The sequence below is a fragment of the Pseudorasbora parva genome, chromosome 6, assembly GCF_024679245.1.
Source record: "Pseudorasbora parva isolate DD20220531a chromosome 6, ASM2467924v1, whole genome shotgun sequence".
NCBI lineage: Eukaryota > Metazoa > Chordata > Actinopteri > Cypriniformes > Gobionidae > Pseudorasbora > Pseudorasbora parva.
The window spans coordinates 1,710,930-1,725,901 of record NC_090177.1 but is presented as its reverse complement, the minus strand read 5'-3'; the positions used below and the strand labels follow the sequence as shown (position 1 = coordinate 1,725,901).

The 14,972-nt window shown below is 44.4% G+C and overlaps 2 protein-coding genes across 3 annotated transcripts in view; one reads left to right on the top strand and one right to left on the bottom strand.

Annotated features, from left to right (window-relative positions):
* Positions 1–14,972, top strand: part of LOC137078268 (echinoidin-like) — a 61,718-nt gene that overhangs the window by 21,854 nt on the left and 24,892 nt on the right. The gene's annotated exons all lie outside the window — the stretch shown is intronic.
* LOC137078199 (uncharacterized) lies at positions 9,680–14,729 on the bottom strand. 2 transcript variants are annotated; one of them, XM_067445310.1, is made up of 2 exons: positions 13,206–14,729; positions 9,680–9,894 (listed from the first exon to the last, which is right to left on the bottom strand). In XM_067445310.1, the coding sequence occupies exons 1-2, from the start codon at positions 14,319–14,321 to the stop codon at positions 9,892–9,894; spliced, it is 1,119 nt and encodes a 372-aa protein (XP_067301411.1). In that variant the 5' UTR covers positions 14,322–14,729; the 3' UTR covers positions 9,680–9,891. The 2 variants fall into 2 exon arrangements, with proteins under 2 accessions (XP_067301411.1, XP_067301412.1); XM_067445311.1 differs by having other exon boundaries at positions 13,424–14,729.

The window sequence follows — 14,972 nt, the reverse complement described above, 5'->3', positions numbered from 1 at the left end:
TAGCCTATTGGCCATACATATCTATGGTATTGACGGCAAAATAGGCTACAGAATATTTCTTTCTGTATTGACAGGTTTAATATTTCAAAATCAATAAGTAGGCCTATATCTGCATTTATGTTCACCTACAGACTTTCAAACATGAAAATGTAATTTATTATGTATTCGTGTCAAAATGGCATATAAACATCTTTTCCTATTCTATTTTGCCTAGAAACGCTTCCAACACGCTCACGTGTCATGTGAAAAATAGGCGTCTTTTCTATTTGAAGCATGCACGCGTTTTCCACGCGGCTCAGACCGCGCGTGAGCCGCTCGTGTGACGCAGGCAGTATGCAAGCTCTAACCAGTTAACATGGGAGCCGAAATAAAAACGGACACGCCACGCAGCCGAGACGCTCACGGCACGCTTGCAGTGTGTCCCCGGCCTCACACACACACACACACACACACACACACACACACACAAACAATAACCCTAAACTTACCTATCGCACACATTCAATTACACACTCTAACTCACACAAACACACACAATCGCTCACACTCTGTCCATCTCACACACACACACACACACACACACACACACACACACACACACACACACACACACACACACACACTAGGGTCAGTGCATCACCTTAGGGCAAGAAAGAAGGAAACAAACAAATAAACCACAGAGGGGGATTTTTTTCCAGAGCTGGGAGAAGCAGAAGGAGAATTGATCCATGATATCAGTGTGTGCTGTCAGAGAACAAACACACAGAGAAATCAGCACATCCACAGGTGAGAGACTCGGAGTCTGAGACGGTTTACACTGACAATGGCAGGATTGATTTAGCTGAGTTTATGTGTTGGCTGATTTAGCTGAGTTTATGTGTCGACTGATTTAGCTGAGTTTATGTGTTGTCTGATTTAGCTGAGTTTATGTGTTGACTGATTTAGCTGAGTTTATGTGTTGACTGATTTAGCTGAGTTTATGTGTTGACTGATTTAGCTGAGTTTATGTGTTGACTGATTTAGCTGAGTTTATGTGTTGACTGATTTAGCTGAGTTTATGTGTTGACTGATTTAGCTGAGTTTATGTGTTGACTGATTTAGCTGAGTTTATGTGTTAACTGATTTAGCTGAGTTTATGTGTTGACTGATTTAGCTGAGTTTATGTGTTGACTGATTTAGCTGAGTTTATGTGTTAACTGATTTAGCTGAGTTTATGTGTTGACTGATTTAGCTGAGTTTATGTGTTGACTGATTTAGCTGAGTTTATGTGTTGGCTGATTTAGCTGAGTTTATGTGTTGACTGATTTAGCTGAGTTTATGTGTTGGCTGATTTAGCTGAGTTTATGTGTTGACTGATTTAGCTGAGTTTATGTGTTGGCTGATTTAGCCGAGTTTGACTGATTTAGCCGAGTTTATGTGTTGGCTGATTTAGCTGAGTTTATGTGTTGGCTGATTTAGCTGAGTTTATGTGTTGGCTGATTTAGCTGAGTTTATGTGTTGACTGATTTAGCTGAGTTTATGTGTTGACTGATTTAGCTGAGTTTATGTGTTGGCTGATTTAGCTGAGTTTATGTGTTGACTGATTTAGCTGAGTTTATGTGTTGACTGATTTAGCTGAGTTTATGTGTTGGCTGATTTAGCTGAGTTTATGTGTTGACTGATTTAGCTGAGTTTATGTGTCGACTGATTTAGCCGAGTTTATGTGTCGACTGATTTAGCTGAGTTTATGTGTCGACTGATTTAGCTGAGTTTATGTGTTGACTGATTTAGCTGAGTTTATGTGTTGACTGATTTAGCTGAGTTTATGTGTTGACTGATTTAGCTGAGTTTATGTGTCGACTGATTTAGCCGAGTTTATGTGTTGACTGATTTAGCTGAGTTTATGTGTTGGCTGATTTAGCTGAGTTTATGTGTCGGCTGATTTAGCAGAGTTTATGTGTTGGCTGATTTAGCTGAGTTTATGTGTTGACTGATTTAGCCGAGTTTATGTGTTGACTGATTTAGCCGAGTTTATGTGTCGACTGATTTAGCCGAGTTTATGTGTCGGCTGATTTAGCTGAGTTTATGTGTCGGCTGATTTAGCCGAGTTTATGTGTCGACTGATTTAGCTGAGTTTATGTGTCGACTGATTTAGCCGAGTTTATGTGTCGACTGATTTAGCCGAGTTTATGTGTCGACTGATTTAGCCGAGTTTATGTGTTGGCTGATTTAGCTGAGTTTATGTGTCGGCTGATTTAGCTGAGTTTATGTGTCGGCTGATTTAGCCGAGTTTATGTGTCGACTGATTTAGCTGAGTTTATGTGTCGACTGATTTAGCCGAGTTTATGTGTCGACTGATTTAGCCGAGTTTATGTGTCGACTGATTTAGCCGAGTTTATGTGTTGGCTGATTTAGCTGAGTTTATGTGTTGACTGATTTAGCTGAGTTTATGTGTTGACTGATTTAGCTGAGTTTATGTGTTGACTGATTTAGCTGAGTTTATGTGTCGACTGATTTAGCTGAGTTTATGTGTTGGCTGATTTAGCTGAGTTTATGTGTCGACTGATTTAGCTGAGTTTATGTGTTGACTGATTTAGCTGAGTTTATGTGTCGGCTGATTTAGCTGAGTTTATGTGTTGGCTGATTTAGCTGAGTTTATGTGTTGACTGATTTAGCTGAGTTTATGTGTTGACTGATTTAGCTGAGTTTATGTGTTGGCTGATTTAGCTGAGTTTATGTGTTGACTGATTTAGCTGAGTTTATGTGTCGACTGATTTAGCTGAGTTTATGTGTTGACTGATTTAGCTGAGTTTATGTGTCGACTGATTTAGCTGAGTTTATGTGTTGACTGATTTAGCCGAGTTTATGTGTTGACTGATTTAGCTGAGTTTATGTGTTGGCTGATTTAGCCGAGTTTATGTGATTTAGCTGAGTTTATGTGTTGACTGATTTAGCCGAGTTTATGTGTTGGCTGATTTAGCCGAGTTTATGTGTTGACTGATTTAGCCGAGTTTATGTGTTGACTGATTTAGCTGAGTTTATGTGTTGACTGATTTAGCTGAGTTTATGTGTTGACTGATTTAGCTGAGTTTATGTGTCGACTGATTTAGCTGAGTTTATGTGTTGACTGATTTAGCCGAGTTTATGTGTTGACTGATTTAGCTGAGTTTATGTGTTGGCTGATTTAGCCGAGTTTATGTGATTTAGCTGAGTTTATGTGTTGACTGATTTAGCCGAGTTTATGTGTTGGCTGATTTAGCCGAGTTTATGTGATTTAGCTGAGTTTATGTGTTGACTGATTTAGCCGAGTTTATGTGTTGACTGATTTAGCCGAGTTTATGTGTTGACTGATTTAGCCGAGTTTATGTGTTGACTGATTTAGCCGAGTTTATGTGTTGACTGATTTAGCCGAGTTTGTGTGTTGACTGATTTAGCCGAGTTTATGTGTTGGCTGATTTAGCCGAGTTTATGTGTTGACTGATTTAGCTGAGTTTATGTGTCGGCTGATTTAGCCGAGTTTATGTGTTGACTGATTTAGCTGAGTTTATGTGTTGACTGATTTAGCTGAGTTTATGTGTTAGCTGATTTAGCTGAGTTTATGTGTTGACTGATTTAGCTGAGTTTATGTGTTGACTGATTTAGCCGAGTTTATGTGTTGACTGATTTAGCTGAGTTTATGTGTTAGCTGATTTAGCTGAGTTTATGTGTTGACTGATTTAGCTGAGTTTATGTGTTGGCTGATTTAGCTGAGTTTATGTGTTGACTGATTTAGCTGAGTTTATGTGTTAGCTGATTTAGCCGAGTTTATGTGTTGACTGATTTAGCCGAGTTTATGTGTTGGCTGATTTAGCCGAGTTTATGTGTTGACTGATTTAGCCGAGTTTATGTGTTGACTGATTTAGCTGAGTTTGTGTGTTGACTGATTTAGCCGAGTTTATGTGTTGACTGATTTAGCTGAGTTTATGTGTTGGCTGATTTAGCCGAGTTTATGTGTTGACTGATTTAGCTGAGTTTATGTGTTGACTGATTTAGCCGAGTTTATGTGTTGACTGATTTAGCCGAGTTTATGTGTTGACTGATTTAGCTGAGTTTATGTGTTGACTGATTTAGCTGAGTTTATGTGTTGACTGATTTAGCTGAGTTTATGTGTTAGCTGATTTAGCTGAGTTTATGTGTTGGCTGATTTAGCTGAGTTTATGTGTTGACTGATTTAGCCGAGTTTATGTGTTGACTGATTTAGCCGAGTTTATGTGTTGACTGATTTAGCTGAGTTTATGTGTTAGCTGATTTAGCCGAGTTTATGTGTTGACTGATTTAGCCGAGTTTATGTGTTGACTGATTTAGCCGAGTTTATGTGTTGACTGATTTAGCTGAGTTTGTGTGTTGACTGATTTAGCCGAGTTTATGTGTTGACTGATTTAGCTGAGTTTATGTGTTGGCTGATTTAGCCGAGTTTATGTGTTGACTGATTTAGCTGAGTTTATGTGTTGACTGATTTAGCCGAGTTTATGTGTTGACTGATTTAGCTGAGTTTGTGTGTTGACTGATTTAGCCGAGTTTATGTGTTGGCTGATTTAGCTGAGTTTATGTGTTGGCTGATTTAGCTGAGTTTATGTGTTGGCTGATTTAGCCGAGTTTGTGTGTTGGCTGATTTAGCTGAGTTTATGTGTTGGCTGATTTAGCCGAGTTTATGTGTTAGCTGATTTAGCCGAGTTTATGTGTTGACTGATTTAGCCGAGTTTATGTGTTGACTGATTTAGCCGAGTTTATGTGTTGGCTGATTTAGCCGAGTTTATGTGTCGACTGATTTAGCTGAGTTTATGTCGACTGATTTAGCTGAGTTTATGTGTTGACTGCAGGGGTGGTAAGTACTCAAGTAAAAATACTTTGATACTTTACTTAAGTATTTTTTTCGGGGATCTGTACTTTACTTGAGTATATTTTATTTGCATCTACTTTTACTCTTACTCCGCTACAATATTAAAGGCAAAGTGTACTTTTTACTCCAATACATTTCCCCATGCCCGCTCCAAGTATTAAGTATTTATTACACTTGATTTCCAAACCGGTCTGGTCGGTCATGGATGATCCAGTCGGGTATAGACTTGGAAAAGCTGACAAGTCAGGTTTGCCACACAAACTTTAGCTCAGTGTTTCCCCAACTTTTTTATTTTGCGGCACACTATTTACTATGAAAACATCGGTAACATTTTACAATACAGGTGCACTATTATAATTCATGCCTAACTAATGCACAGATAATCATGAGTTAATGTATTACTAATGAAGAACTAAACCATTTATTTATGATTACTGCATCAGCAACTAATGAACATTCTCTATGATTAATAGATTAAGTAATATATGAATTGCTATTAATTAAATGACATCATTAATTCCCTAATAACATATTACATTAACTAATAATGTAAATTCATGTATTCAAAGCCATGCATTCCGACTCTCAGTTGTCTGTTTAATTAATCATTAATCATAACAATTGGCAAAATTATATCATAACTTTTTTGTTGAGGCACATGACTATTAACTAATTGTTACGTAATATGTCATTGTGGTTATGGCTTTTGAATTAATTTTGAATTAGTTAATAGTATCTTGCTCCTCATCTGTTTTATGGAGCTAATGTTATGGAACATGTCTATTTTAAGTTTAACCCCTATACTGCGTTAAGGTGCTTCATTGTCTCCTATTAATTGCAAATCTAACAAATTCTTATTTGCAGTATCTAATCTTAACATTTGTTCAATTAAAGCATTGCATATCAGTCCCAAAAGATTTTATCTGCTTATTGATATTTACAGTTAATTTGAATATTTACTTTTTACTTTCGGTACTTGAGTACCTTTTAAATCTGATACTTTTGTACTTTTACTCAAGTGATGTTTGAATGGAGGACTTTCTACTTTTACTGGAGTATTTTTTTATTTAGGTATATATACTTTCACTCGAGTATAACTTTTGAGTACTTTTACCACCTCTGGTTGACTGATTTAGCTGAGTTTATGTGTTGACTGATTTAGCTGAGTTTATGTGTTGACTGATTTAGCTGAGTTTATGTGTTGGCTGATTTAGCTGAGTTTATGTGTTGACTGATTTAGCTGAGTTTATGTGTTGGCTGATTTAGCTGAGTTTATGTGTTGGCTGATTTAGCTGAGTTTATGTGTCGGCTGATTTAGCTGAGTTTATGTGTTGACTGATTTAGCTGAGTTTATGTGTCGGCTGATTTAGCTGAGTTTATGTGTTGACTGATTTAGCTGAGTTTATGTGTCGGCTGATTTAGCTGAGTTTATGTGTCGGCTGATTTAGCTGAGTTTATGTGTTGACTGATTTAGCTGAGTTTATGTGTTGGCTGATTTAGCTGAGTTTATGTGTCGGCTGATTTAGCTGAGTTTATGTGTTGACTGATTTAGCTGAGTTTATGTGTTGGCTGATTTAGCTGAGTTTATGTGTCGGCTGATTTAGCTGAGTTTATGTGTTGACTGATTTAGCTGAGTTTATGTGTTGGCTGATTTAGCTGAGTTTATGTGTTGGCTGATTTAGCTGAGTTTATGTGTTGACTGATTTAGCTGAGTTTATGTGTTGACTGATTTAGCCGAGTTTATGTGTTGACTGATTTAGCCGAGTTTATGTGTTGACTGATTTAGCTGAGTTTATGTGTTGACTGATTTAGCTGAGTTTATGTGTTGGCTGATTTAGCCGAGTTTATGTGTTGACTGATTTAGCCGAGTTTATGTGTTGACTGATTTAGCCGAGTTTATGTGTTGACTGATTTAGCCGAGTTTATGTGTTGACTGATTTAGCTGAGTTTATGTGTCGACTGATTTAGCTGAGTTTATGTGTTGACTGATTTAGCTGAGTTTATGTGTCGACTGATTTAGCTGAGTTTATGTGTTGACTGATTTAGCCGAGTTTATGTGTTGACTGATTTAGCTGAGTTTATGTGTTGGCTGATTTAGCTGAGTTTATGTGTTGACTGATTTAGCCGAGTTTATGTGTTGACTGATTTAGCCGAGTTTATGTGTTGACTGATTTAGCCGAGTTTATGTGTTGGCTGATTTAGCCGAGTTTATGTGTTGGCTGATTTAGCCGAGTTTATGTGTTGACTGATTTAGCCGAGTTTATGTGTTGACTGATTTAGCCGAGTTTATGTGTTGACTGATTTAGCTGAGTTTATGTGTCGACTGATTTAGCTGAGTTTATGTGTTGACTGATTTAGCCGAGTTTATGTGTTGACTGATTTAGCTGAGTTTATGTGTTGGCTGATTTAGCCGAGTTTATGTGTTGACTGATTTAGCCGAGTTTATGTGTTGACTGATTTAGCCGAGTTTATGTGTTGACTGATTTAGCCGAGTTTATGTGTTGGCTGATTTAGCCGAGTTTATGTGTTGGCTGATTTAGCCGAGTTTATGTGTTGACTGATTTAGCCGAGTTTATGTGTTGACTGATTTAGCCGAGTTTATGTGTTGACTGATTTAGCCGAGTTTATGTGTTGACTGATTTAGCTGAGTTTATGTGTTGGCTGATGTTGACTGATTTAGCCGAGTTTATGTGTTGACTGATTTAGCCGAGTTTATGTGTTGACTGATTTAGCCGAGTTTATGTGTTGACTGATTTAGCTGAGTTTATGTGTTGACTGATTTAGCCGAGTTTATGTGTTGACTGATTTAGCTGAGTTTATGTGTTGACTGATTTAGCTGAGTTTATGTGTTGACTGATTTAGCTGAGTTTATGTGTTGACTGATTTAGCTGAGTTTATGTGTTGACTGATTTAGCTGAGTTTATGTGTTGACTGATTTAGCTGAGTTTATGTGTTGGCTGATTTAGCTGAGTTTATGTGTTGACTGATTTAGCTGAGTTTATGTGTTGACTGATTTAGCTGAGTTTATGTGTTGACTGATTTAGCTGAGTTTATGTGTTGACTGATTTAGCTGAGTTTATGTGTTGACTGATTTAGCTGAGTTTATGTGTTGACTGATTTAGCCGAGTTTATGTGTTGACTGATTTAGCCGAGTTTATGTGTTGGCTGATTTAGCCGAGTTTATGTGTTGACTGATTTAGCTGAGTTTATGTGTTGACTGATTTAGCCGAGTTTATGTGTTGACTGATTTAGCTGAGTTTATGTGTTGACTGATTTAGCTAAGTTTATGTGTTGACTGATTTAGCTGAGTTTATGTGTTGACTGATTTAGCTGAGTTTATGTGTTGACTGATTTAGCTGAGTTTATGTGTTGACTGATTTAGCCGAGTTTATGTGTTGACTGATTTAGCTGAGTTTATGTGTTGGCTGATTTAGCTGAGTTTATGTGTTGACTGATTTAGCTGAGTTTATGTGTTGACTGATTTAGCCGAGTTTATGTGTTGATTGATTTAGCTGAGTTTATGTGTTGGCTGATTTAGCTGAGTTTATGTGTTGACTGATTTAGCTGAGTTTATGTGTTGACTGATTTAGCTGAGTTTATGTGTTGACTGATTTAGCCGAGTTTATGTGTTGACTGATTTAGCCGAGTTTATGTGTTGACTGATTTAGCCGAGTTTATGTGTTGGCTGATTTAGCTGAGTTTATGTGTTGACTGATTTAGCCGAGTTTATGTGTTGACTGATTTAGCTGAGTTTATGTGTTGGCTGATTTAGCTGAGTTTATGTGTTGACTGATTTAGCTGAGTTTATGTGTTGACTGATTTAGCTGAGTTTATGTGTTGGCTGATTTAGCAGAGTTTATGTGTTGACTGATTTAGCTGAGTTTATGTGTTGACTGATTTAGCCAAGTTTATGTGTTGACTGATTTAGCTGAGTTTATGCTGATTTAGCTGAGTTTATGTGTCGGCTGATTTAGCTGAGTTTATGTGTTGGCTGATTTAGCTGAGTTTATGTGTTGACTGATTTAGCTGAGTTTATGTGATGACTGATTTAGCTGAGTTTATGTGTTGACTGATTTAGCTGAGTTTATGTGTTGACTGATTTAGCTGAGTTTATGTGTTGACTGATTTAGCTGAGTTTATGTGTTGGCTGATTTAGCAGAGTTTATGTGTTGACTGATTTAGCTGAGTTTATGTGTTGACTGATTTAGCCAAGTTTATGTGTCGGCTGATTTAGCTGAGTTTATGCTGATTTAGCTGAGTTTATGTGTTGACTGATTTAGCTGAGTTTATGTGATGACTGATTTAGCTGAGTTTATGTGTTGGCTGATTTAGCTGAGTTTATGTGTTGACTGATTTAGCTGAGTTTATGTGTTGACTGATTTAGCTGAGTTTATGTGTTGGCTGATTTAGCAGAGTTTATGTGTTGACTGATTTAGCTGAGTTTATGTGTTGACTGATTTAGCTGAGTTTATGTGTTGACTGATTTAGCCGAGTTTATGTGTTGGCTGATTTAGCCGAGTTTATGTGTTGACTGATTTAGCTGAGTTTATGTGTTGACTGATTTAGCCGAGTTTATGTGTTGACTGATTTAGCTGAGTTTATGTGTTGACTGATTTAGCCGAGTTTATGTGTTGACTGATTTAGCTGAGTTTATGTGTCGGCTGATTTAGCTGAGTTTATGTGTTGACTGATTTAGCCGAGTTTATGTGTTGACTGATTTAGCTGAGTTTATGTGTTGGCTGATTTAGCCAAGTTTATGTGTTGACTGATTTAGCTGATGTAACAAGTTCGATATAGTGAGGAAGGAAGAGGACACGGGGGTCGGCAGGACTGTTGATGCTCTTTTATTCTTAATAACTCAAATCAATAAACGTGCACGCTTCAGCGTGTGTTTGTCTCTGTGTATGCTCAGTTTCGCTTCCGGGTCACGCACTTCCGGCTTCCGGATATCTCAGGGTCTCGGCATCAACAGTCCGACTCTCTCTCTCCTCGGTCTCCGGTTCCGCTGGTGTTTTATCCCGTCTCCGCGCTCATTACTAGAACAAGAGACAGGTGTTATTAATCTGCGTCCAACCCACTCACTTACCGCTCGTCCCGAGGCCCTCTCTCCCGCTGCAGACCTCGCTGAACCACGCCCCCCTTGCCACATACCCCCACCGCCCGACTCAGGCCGGGGAGCCGTCCGGCCTGCAGCCCCCCCCCCCCCATTTCTGGAGAGGAAATCGGCCACAGCCATCTGAGCACCCGGCCTGTGGACCACCTTGAATTTAAACGGCTGAAGAGCCAGATACCAACGGGTGATCCGCGCGTTGGTATCCTTCATGCGGTGGAGCCATTGGAGAGGAGCGTGGTCCGAACAGAGAGTGAACTCCCGCCCCAGGAGGTAGTAGCGGAGGGTGAGAACGGCCCATCTGATGGCCAAACACTCCTTCTCTATGGTGCTGTACCTAGCTTCTCTCTTAGAGAGCTTACGGCTAATGTACAGCACCGGCCGCTCTCCCCCCTCCACCTCCTGGGCCAGGACTGCGCCCAGCCCCCTGTCCGACGCGTCAGTCTGCAACAAGAAAGGGAGAGAAAAGTCAGGGGAGTGTAACAGCGGCCCGCCACATAGGGCAGCCTTTACTTGGGTAAAAGCCTGTTGACACGGCTCCGTCCACTGGACCGTATCTGGTAGCCCCTTTTTAGTAAGATCAGTCAAAGGGCTGGTGAGGTCCGAATAATTTGGTATAAACCGTCTATAATATCCCGCCAGCCCCAAGAACTGTCTTACCTCCTTTTTGGTCTTGGGCCTCGGACAGGTTGCAATGGCGGCAGTCTTATCAATTTGAGGACGCACCTGTCCATGACCCAAGTGGAAGCCCAGATACCTTACTTCCACCCGCCCAATCGCACACTTCTTCGGATTGGCCGTGAGCCCCGCTCTCCTCAGCGACCTCAGGACCGCCCTCACATGCTGCATATGCCGCTGCCAGTCGTGACTATAGATCACTATGTCATCTAGGTACGCCGCAGCATATGCAGCATGGGGACGCAAAATCCTATCCATGAGTCGCTGGAAGGTCGCGGGTGCCCCGAACAAGCCGAAAGGAAGCGTGACGAATTGGTGTAATCCGAACGGCGTGGTGAAAGCTGTTTTTTCTTTGGACAATGGAGACAAGGGGATCTGCCAATAGCCCTTTGTTAAGTCCAGTGTCGAATAAAATCGAGCCGAGCCTAACCGATCAAGCAACTCGTCAACCCGTGGCATTGGATACGCGTCGAACTTCGACACAGCGTTCACCTTGCGGTAGTCCACACAGAACCTGACCGAGCCGTCCGTTTTGGGGACCAAAACTATCGGGCTCGCCCAGTCACTGTTGGACTCCTCGATTACTCCCATGTCGAGCATTGCGCCTAATTCGTCCTGAACTACTTTTTTCTTGTGTTCAGGCAAGCGGTACGGCCGGCTGCGAACTACCACGCCCGGCTCGGTCTCGATATGGTGCTGAATCAAGTCGGTACGTCCCGGTAGGGGCGAGAACACGTCGGCGAACTCCGCCTGCAATTTCGACAAATCAGCGAGTTGTAACGGTGAGAGGTGATCTCCCCCAGGGGCCAGCGCGACTGATTGCGCTTTAATGCTCGCCTCTGGCCCGAGATCATCCTCTCCCCCGATCACCGTTGCCAACAACACCGATTCCACCTCATTCCATTTTTTCAGCAGATTAAGGTGGTATATTTGACGTGCCCCGTTCCTATCGGATCGTATCACTTCATAATCGAGCTCTCCTATCTGTCGTGCGACCTCAAACGGCCCCTGCCACTTCGACATTAATTTTGAGCTCGAGGTTGGGAGTAGAACGAGCACTTTCTCTCCCGGTGTGAATTTGCGCAGTTTAGTACCCCTGTTATATGACCGGCTCTGGCGGTCCTGGGCTTGTAACAAATTCTCCCTAGATAGCCGCCCCAATGTGTGGAGTTTTGTTCGCAAGTCCATGACGTACTGAATTTCGTTTTTGGCCAACGACGGCCCCTCCTCCCAAGTTTCTCGTAGGACGTCCAGCACCCCCCGTGGCTGACGCCCGTAGAGAAGCTCGAAGGGGGAAAACCCCGTGGAGGCTTGCGGGACCTCGCGCACAGCAAATAAGAGGGGTTCTAACCACCGATCCCAATTCTTGGCGTCTTCTTGTACGAATTTACGGATCATGGATTTAAGAGTGCGATTAAATCGTTCGACCAACCCGTCTGTTTGTGGGTGATAGACGCTGGTTCGAATGGATTTAATGCCCAATAATCCATACAATTCGCTTAACGTGCGTGACATAAACGCCGTGCCTTGATCAGTGAGGATTTCTTTCGGAATCCCCACCCGGGAGATTAAACGAAACAGTGCGTCCGCAACACTCTTCGCCGAGATGTTGCGGAGAGCCACTGCTTCCGGGTATCGTGTTGCGTAGTCCACGATAACTAGCGCAAAACGATGCCCGCGTGCGGATCGCTCTAATGGCCCGATGAGGTCCATCGCAATTCTCTCGAAGGGGACCTGCATTAATGGAAGGGGGCGCAATGGCGCTTTTGGGGCGGCCAGTGGGTTCACCAACTGACATTCAGGACAAGACGCGCACCACCTGCGCACATTGTCATAAATGCCTGGCCAAAAGAATCGGGTCATTAAACGATTCAGCGTGGCCGCCTGTCCCAGGTGGCCCGCCATCGGGTTAGAATGAGCCGCCTGAAAAAGCATTTCCCGGCGGCTCTTTGGTACTAACAATTGGGTTGTATCTATTTTTGACTGAGCGTCTTGGGTCACTCGATACAACCTATCCTTAATTATGGCAAAATAAGGATACGTGACGGGCAATGCGGGTTGAAGGGGCTGACCGTCGATGGTGCGGACCTGTTGAAACGCATGTTTTAGCGTCTCGTCTTGAGACTGCTCCAGAGGGAAGTCATCGCGGTCCGAGAGAATCAGTCTCTCGACCCCGCTCGATTCCTCTGAAGCTGTTCCCAAGGGCCCCGTATCAGCCTCGCCAACCTGCACTCGCACCGCCCCGTTCCTAGCCTTGTTTCCCCAAGCGGCATCCGCGCACAACGACCCCAATAACGCCGAAAAGGCGGGCCAATTCGTCCCCAGAATTAGCGGATGCCGGAGGTGGGGACTAACCGCCACCTCAACACTATGCTTTTTCCCCCTAAACTGTATCGTGACTGGGACAACCGGATATTCCACCACATCCCCGTGCACACACCGCACCTTAACCACGCGGCTTGTATCCAACGCCCCAGGCTGAATCAGGCTTTGATGGATCGAGGTTTGGTTACATCCTGAATCCACCAAGGCCTGATATGTACCCCCCTTGATACTTACAGGAATTTGGTACTCTCCTGCTTGATCGGGGGTGGTCCGCTGGACGTCCGGGATCCGGATCATTGTTCCGATGTCCATCATCGGACATCGGTCCACAAAATGATCCGGATCACCGCACCGCCAGCAGGCCAGCCCAGGCCTACCCGCCGCCCCGGCGGCGGGGAGTGGGTTGGAGGCTGAGCGCGGATAGGGGGCGGAACCGGATCCGTAGTCACTACCCGTCCCCAGCGGCCCCGCCCCCCTGGGCGGGACCCGCGAACTCCCAGACGGTCCAGGGCCCATCCCACCCCGGCCTCTGGGGGGAACGCGAGGAGGGCCTGGAGGGCGGGACCTGGGGAGAGGGACAGGTCGAGAGAGAGAGAGAGAAGGGGGAGAGAGAGAGGGAGAAGTTAGTGGGGGTGCGCCGACCCCCGGGCACGCCACCAGGTGGTCCTCCGCCAAATTGATGGCCGTCTCCAGCGACGTGGGCCGGTGGCACTGGACCCACTCGGCGGTCTTCCTGGGGAGCCGAGTGATGAACTGCTCCAGCACCACCAGATCGACGACATGGTCCACGTCGCTGCCGCCGGCCAGCAGCCATCTGCGGCACTCGTCCCGGAGCTGTTGGGCCAAGGCGAAGGGTCGACCGGACTCGCCCCACTCCAGGGAGCGGAAACGCTGGCGGTGCTGTTCTGGGGTCCGGCCGACCCGCTGAAGAATGGCCCGCTTCAGGTCATCGTAGTCCAGGAGGTTCGCAACCGGTAGATGTTGCGCGGCCGCCTGGGCTTCGCCAGATAGCAGTGGGATGAGGCGCACCGGCCACTGTGCCCGGGGCCACCCGCAGGCCTCCGCGGCTTTTTGGAAGAGATCCACGAAGGCCTCGGGATCATCTTCCGGCCCCATCTTCTGCAGGGGCACGTGCACCGGTGCGCTGGCCCGCCCAGCGGCCTCGGCGCGAACCTCCCGGTCCATCCAGCTCCGGAACTGCTCGCGGTCCTCTTGCTGGCCTTGGACTATGGCCGCGAAGCGGCGCTCCTGTTCAGTCCGAAGGTCCAGCAACGCCGTGTGATGTTCCTGGTGGAGGGCCGCGAGCGATGTTATGATCTCCGCAAATGGCGAGGCGGAGGGCGTTGTCATGGCGGCGGCTCTGTCCTGCTTCCTTCCCGGGTTTCGGCACCAGTGTAACAAGTTCGATATAGTGAGGAAGGAAGAGGACACGGGGGTCGGCAGGACTGTTGATGCTCTTTTATTCTTAATAACTCAAATCAATAAACGTGCACGCTTCAGCGTGTGTTTGTCTCTGTGTATGCTCAGTTTCGCTTCCGGGTCACGCACTTCCGGCTTCCGGATATCTCAGGGTCTCGGCATCAACAGTCCGACTCTCTCTCTCCTCGGTCTCCGGTTCCGCTGGTGTTTTATCCCGTCTCCGCGCTCATTACTAGAACAAGAGACAGGTGTTATTAATCTGCGTCCAACCCACTCACTTACCGCTCGTCCCGAGGCCCTCTCTCCCGCTGCAGACCTCGCTGAACCACGCCCCCCTTGCCACAGCTGAGTTTATGTGTTGACTGATTTAGCCGAGTTTATGTGTTGGCTGATTTAGCCGAGTTTATGTGTTGACTGATTTAGCTGAGTTTATGTGTTGACTGATTTAGCCGAGTTTATGTGTTGACTGATTTAGCCGAGTTTATGTGTTGACTGATTTAGCCGACACCCTGGAGCCAGGCCCGGGGTTGGGGCTCGTATGCGAGCGCCTGGTGGCCGGGCCTTCCCCCATGGGGCCCGGCC

Bases quoted from the DNA above. Each gene is read 5' to 3' on its own strand.
- LOC137078199 (XM_067445310.1), bottom strand. From the start codon at position 14,321: ATGACAACGCCCTCCGCCTCGCCATTTGCGGAGATCATAACATCGCTC.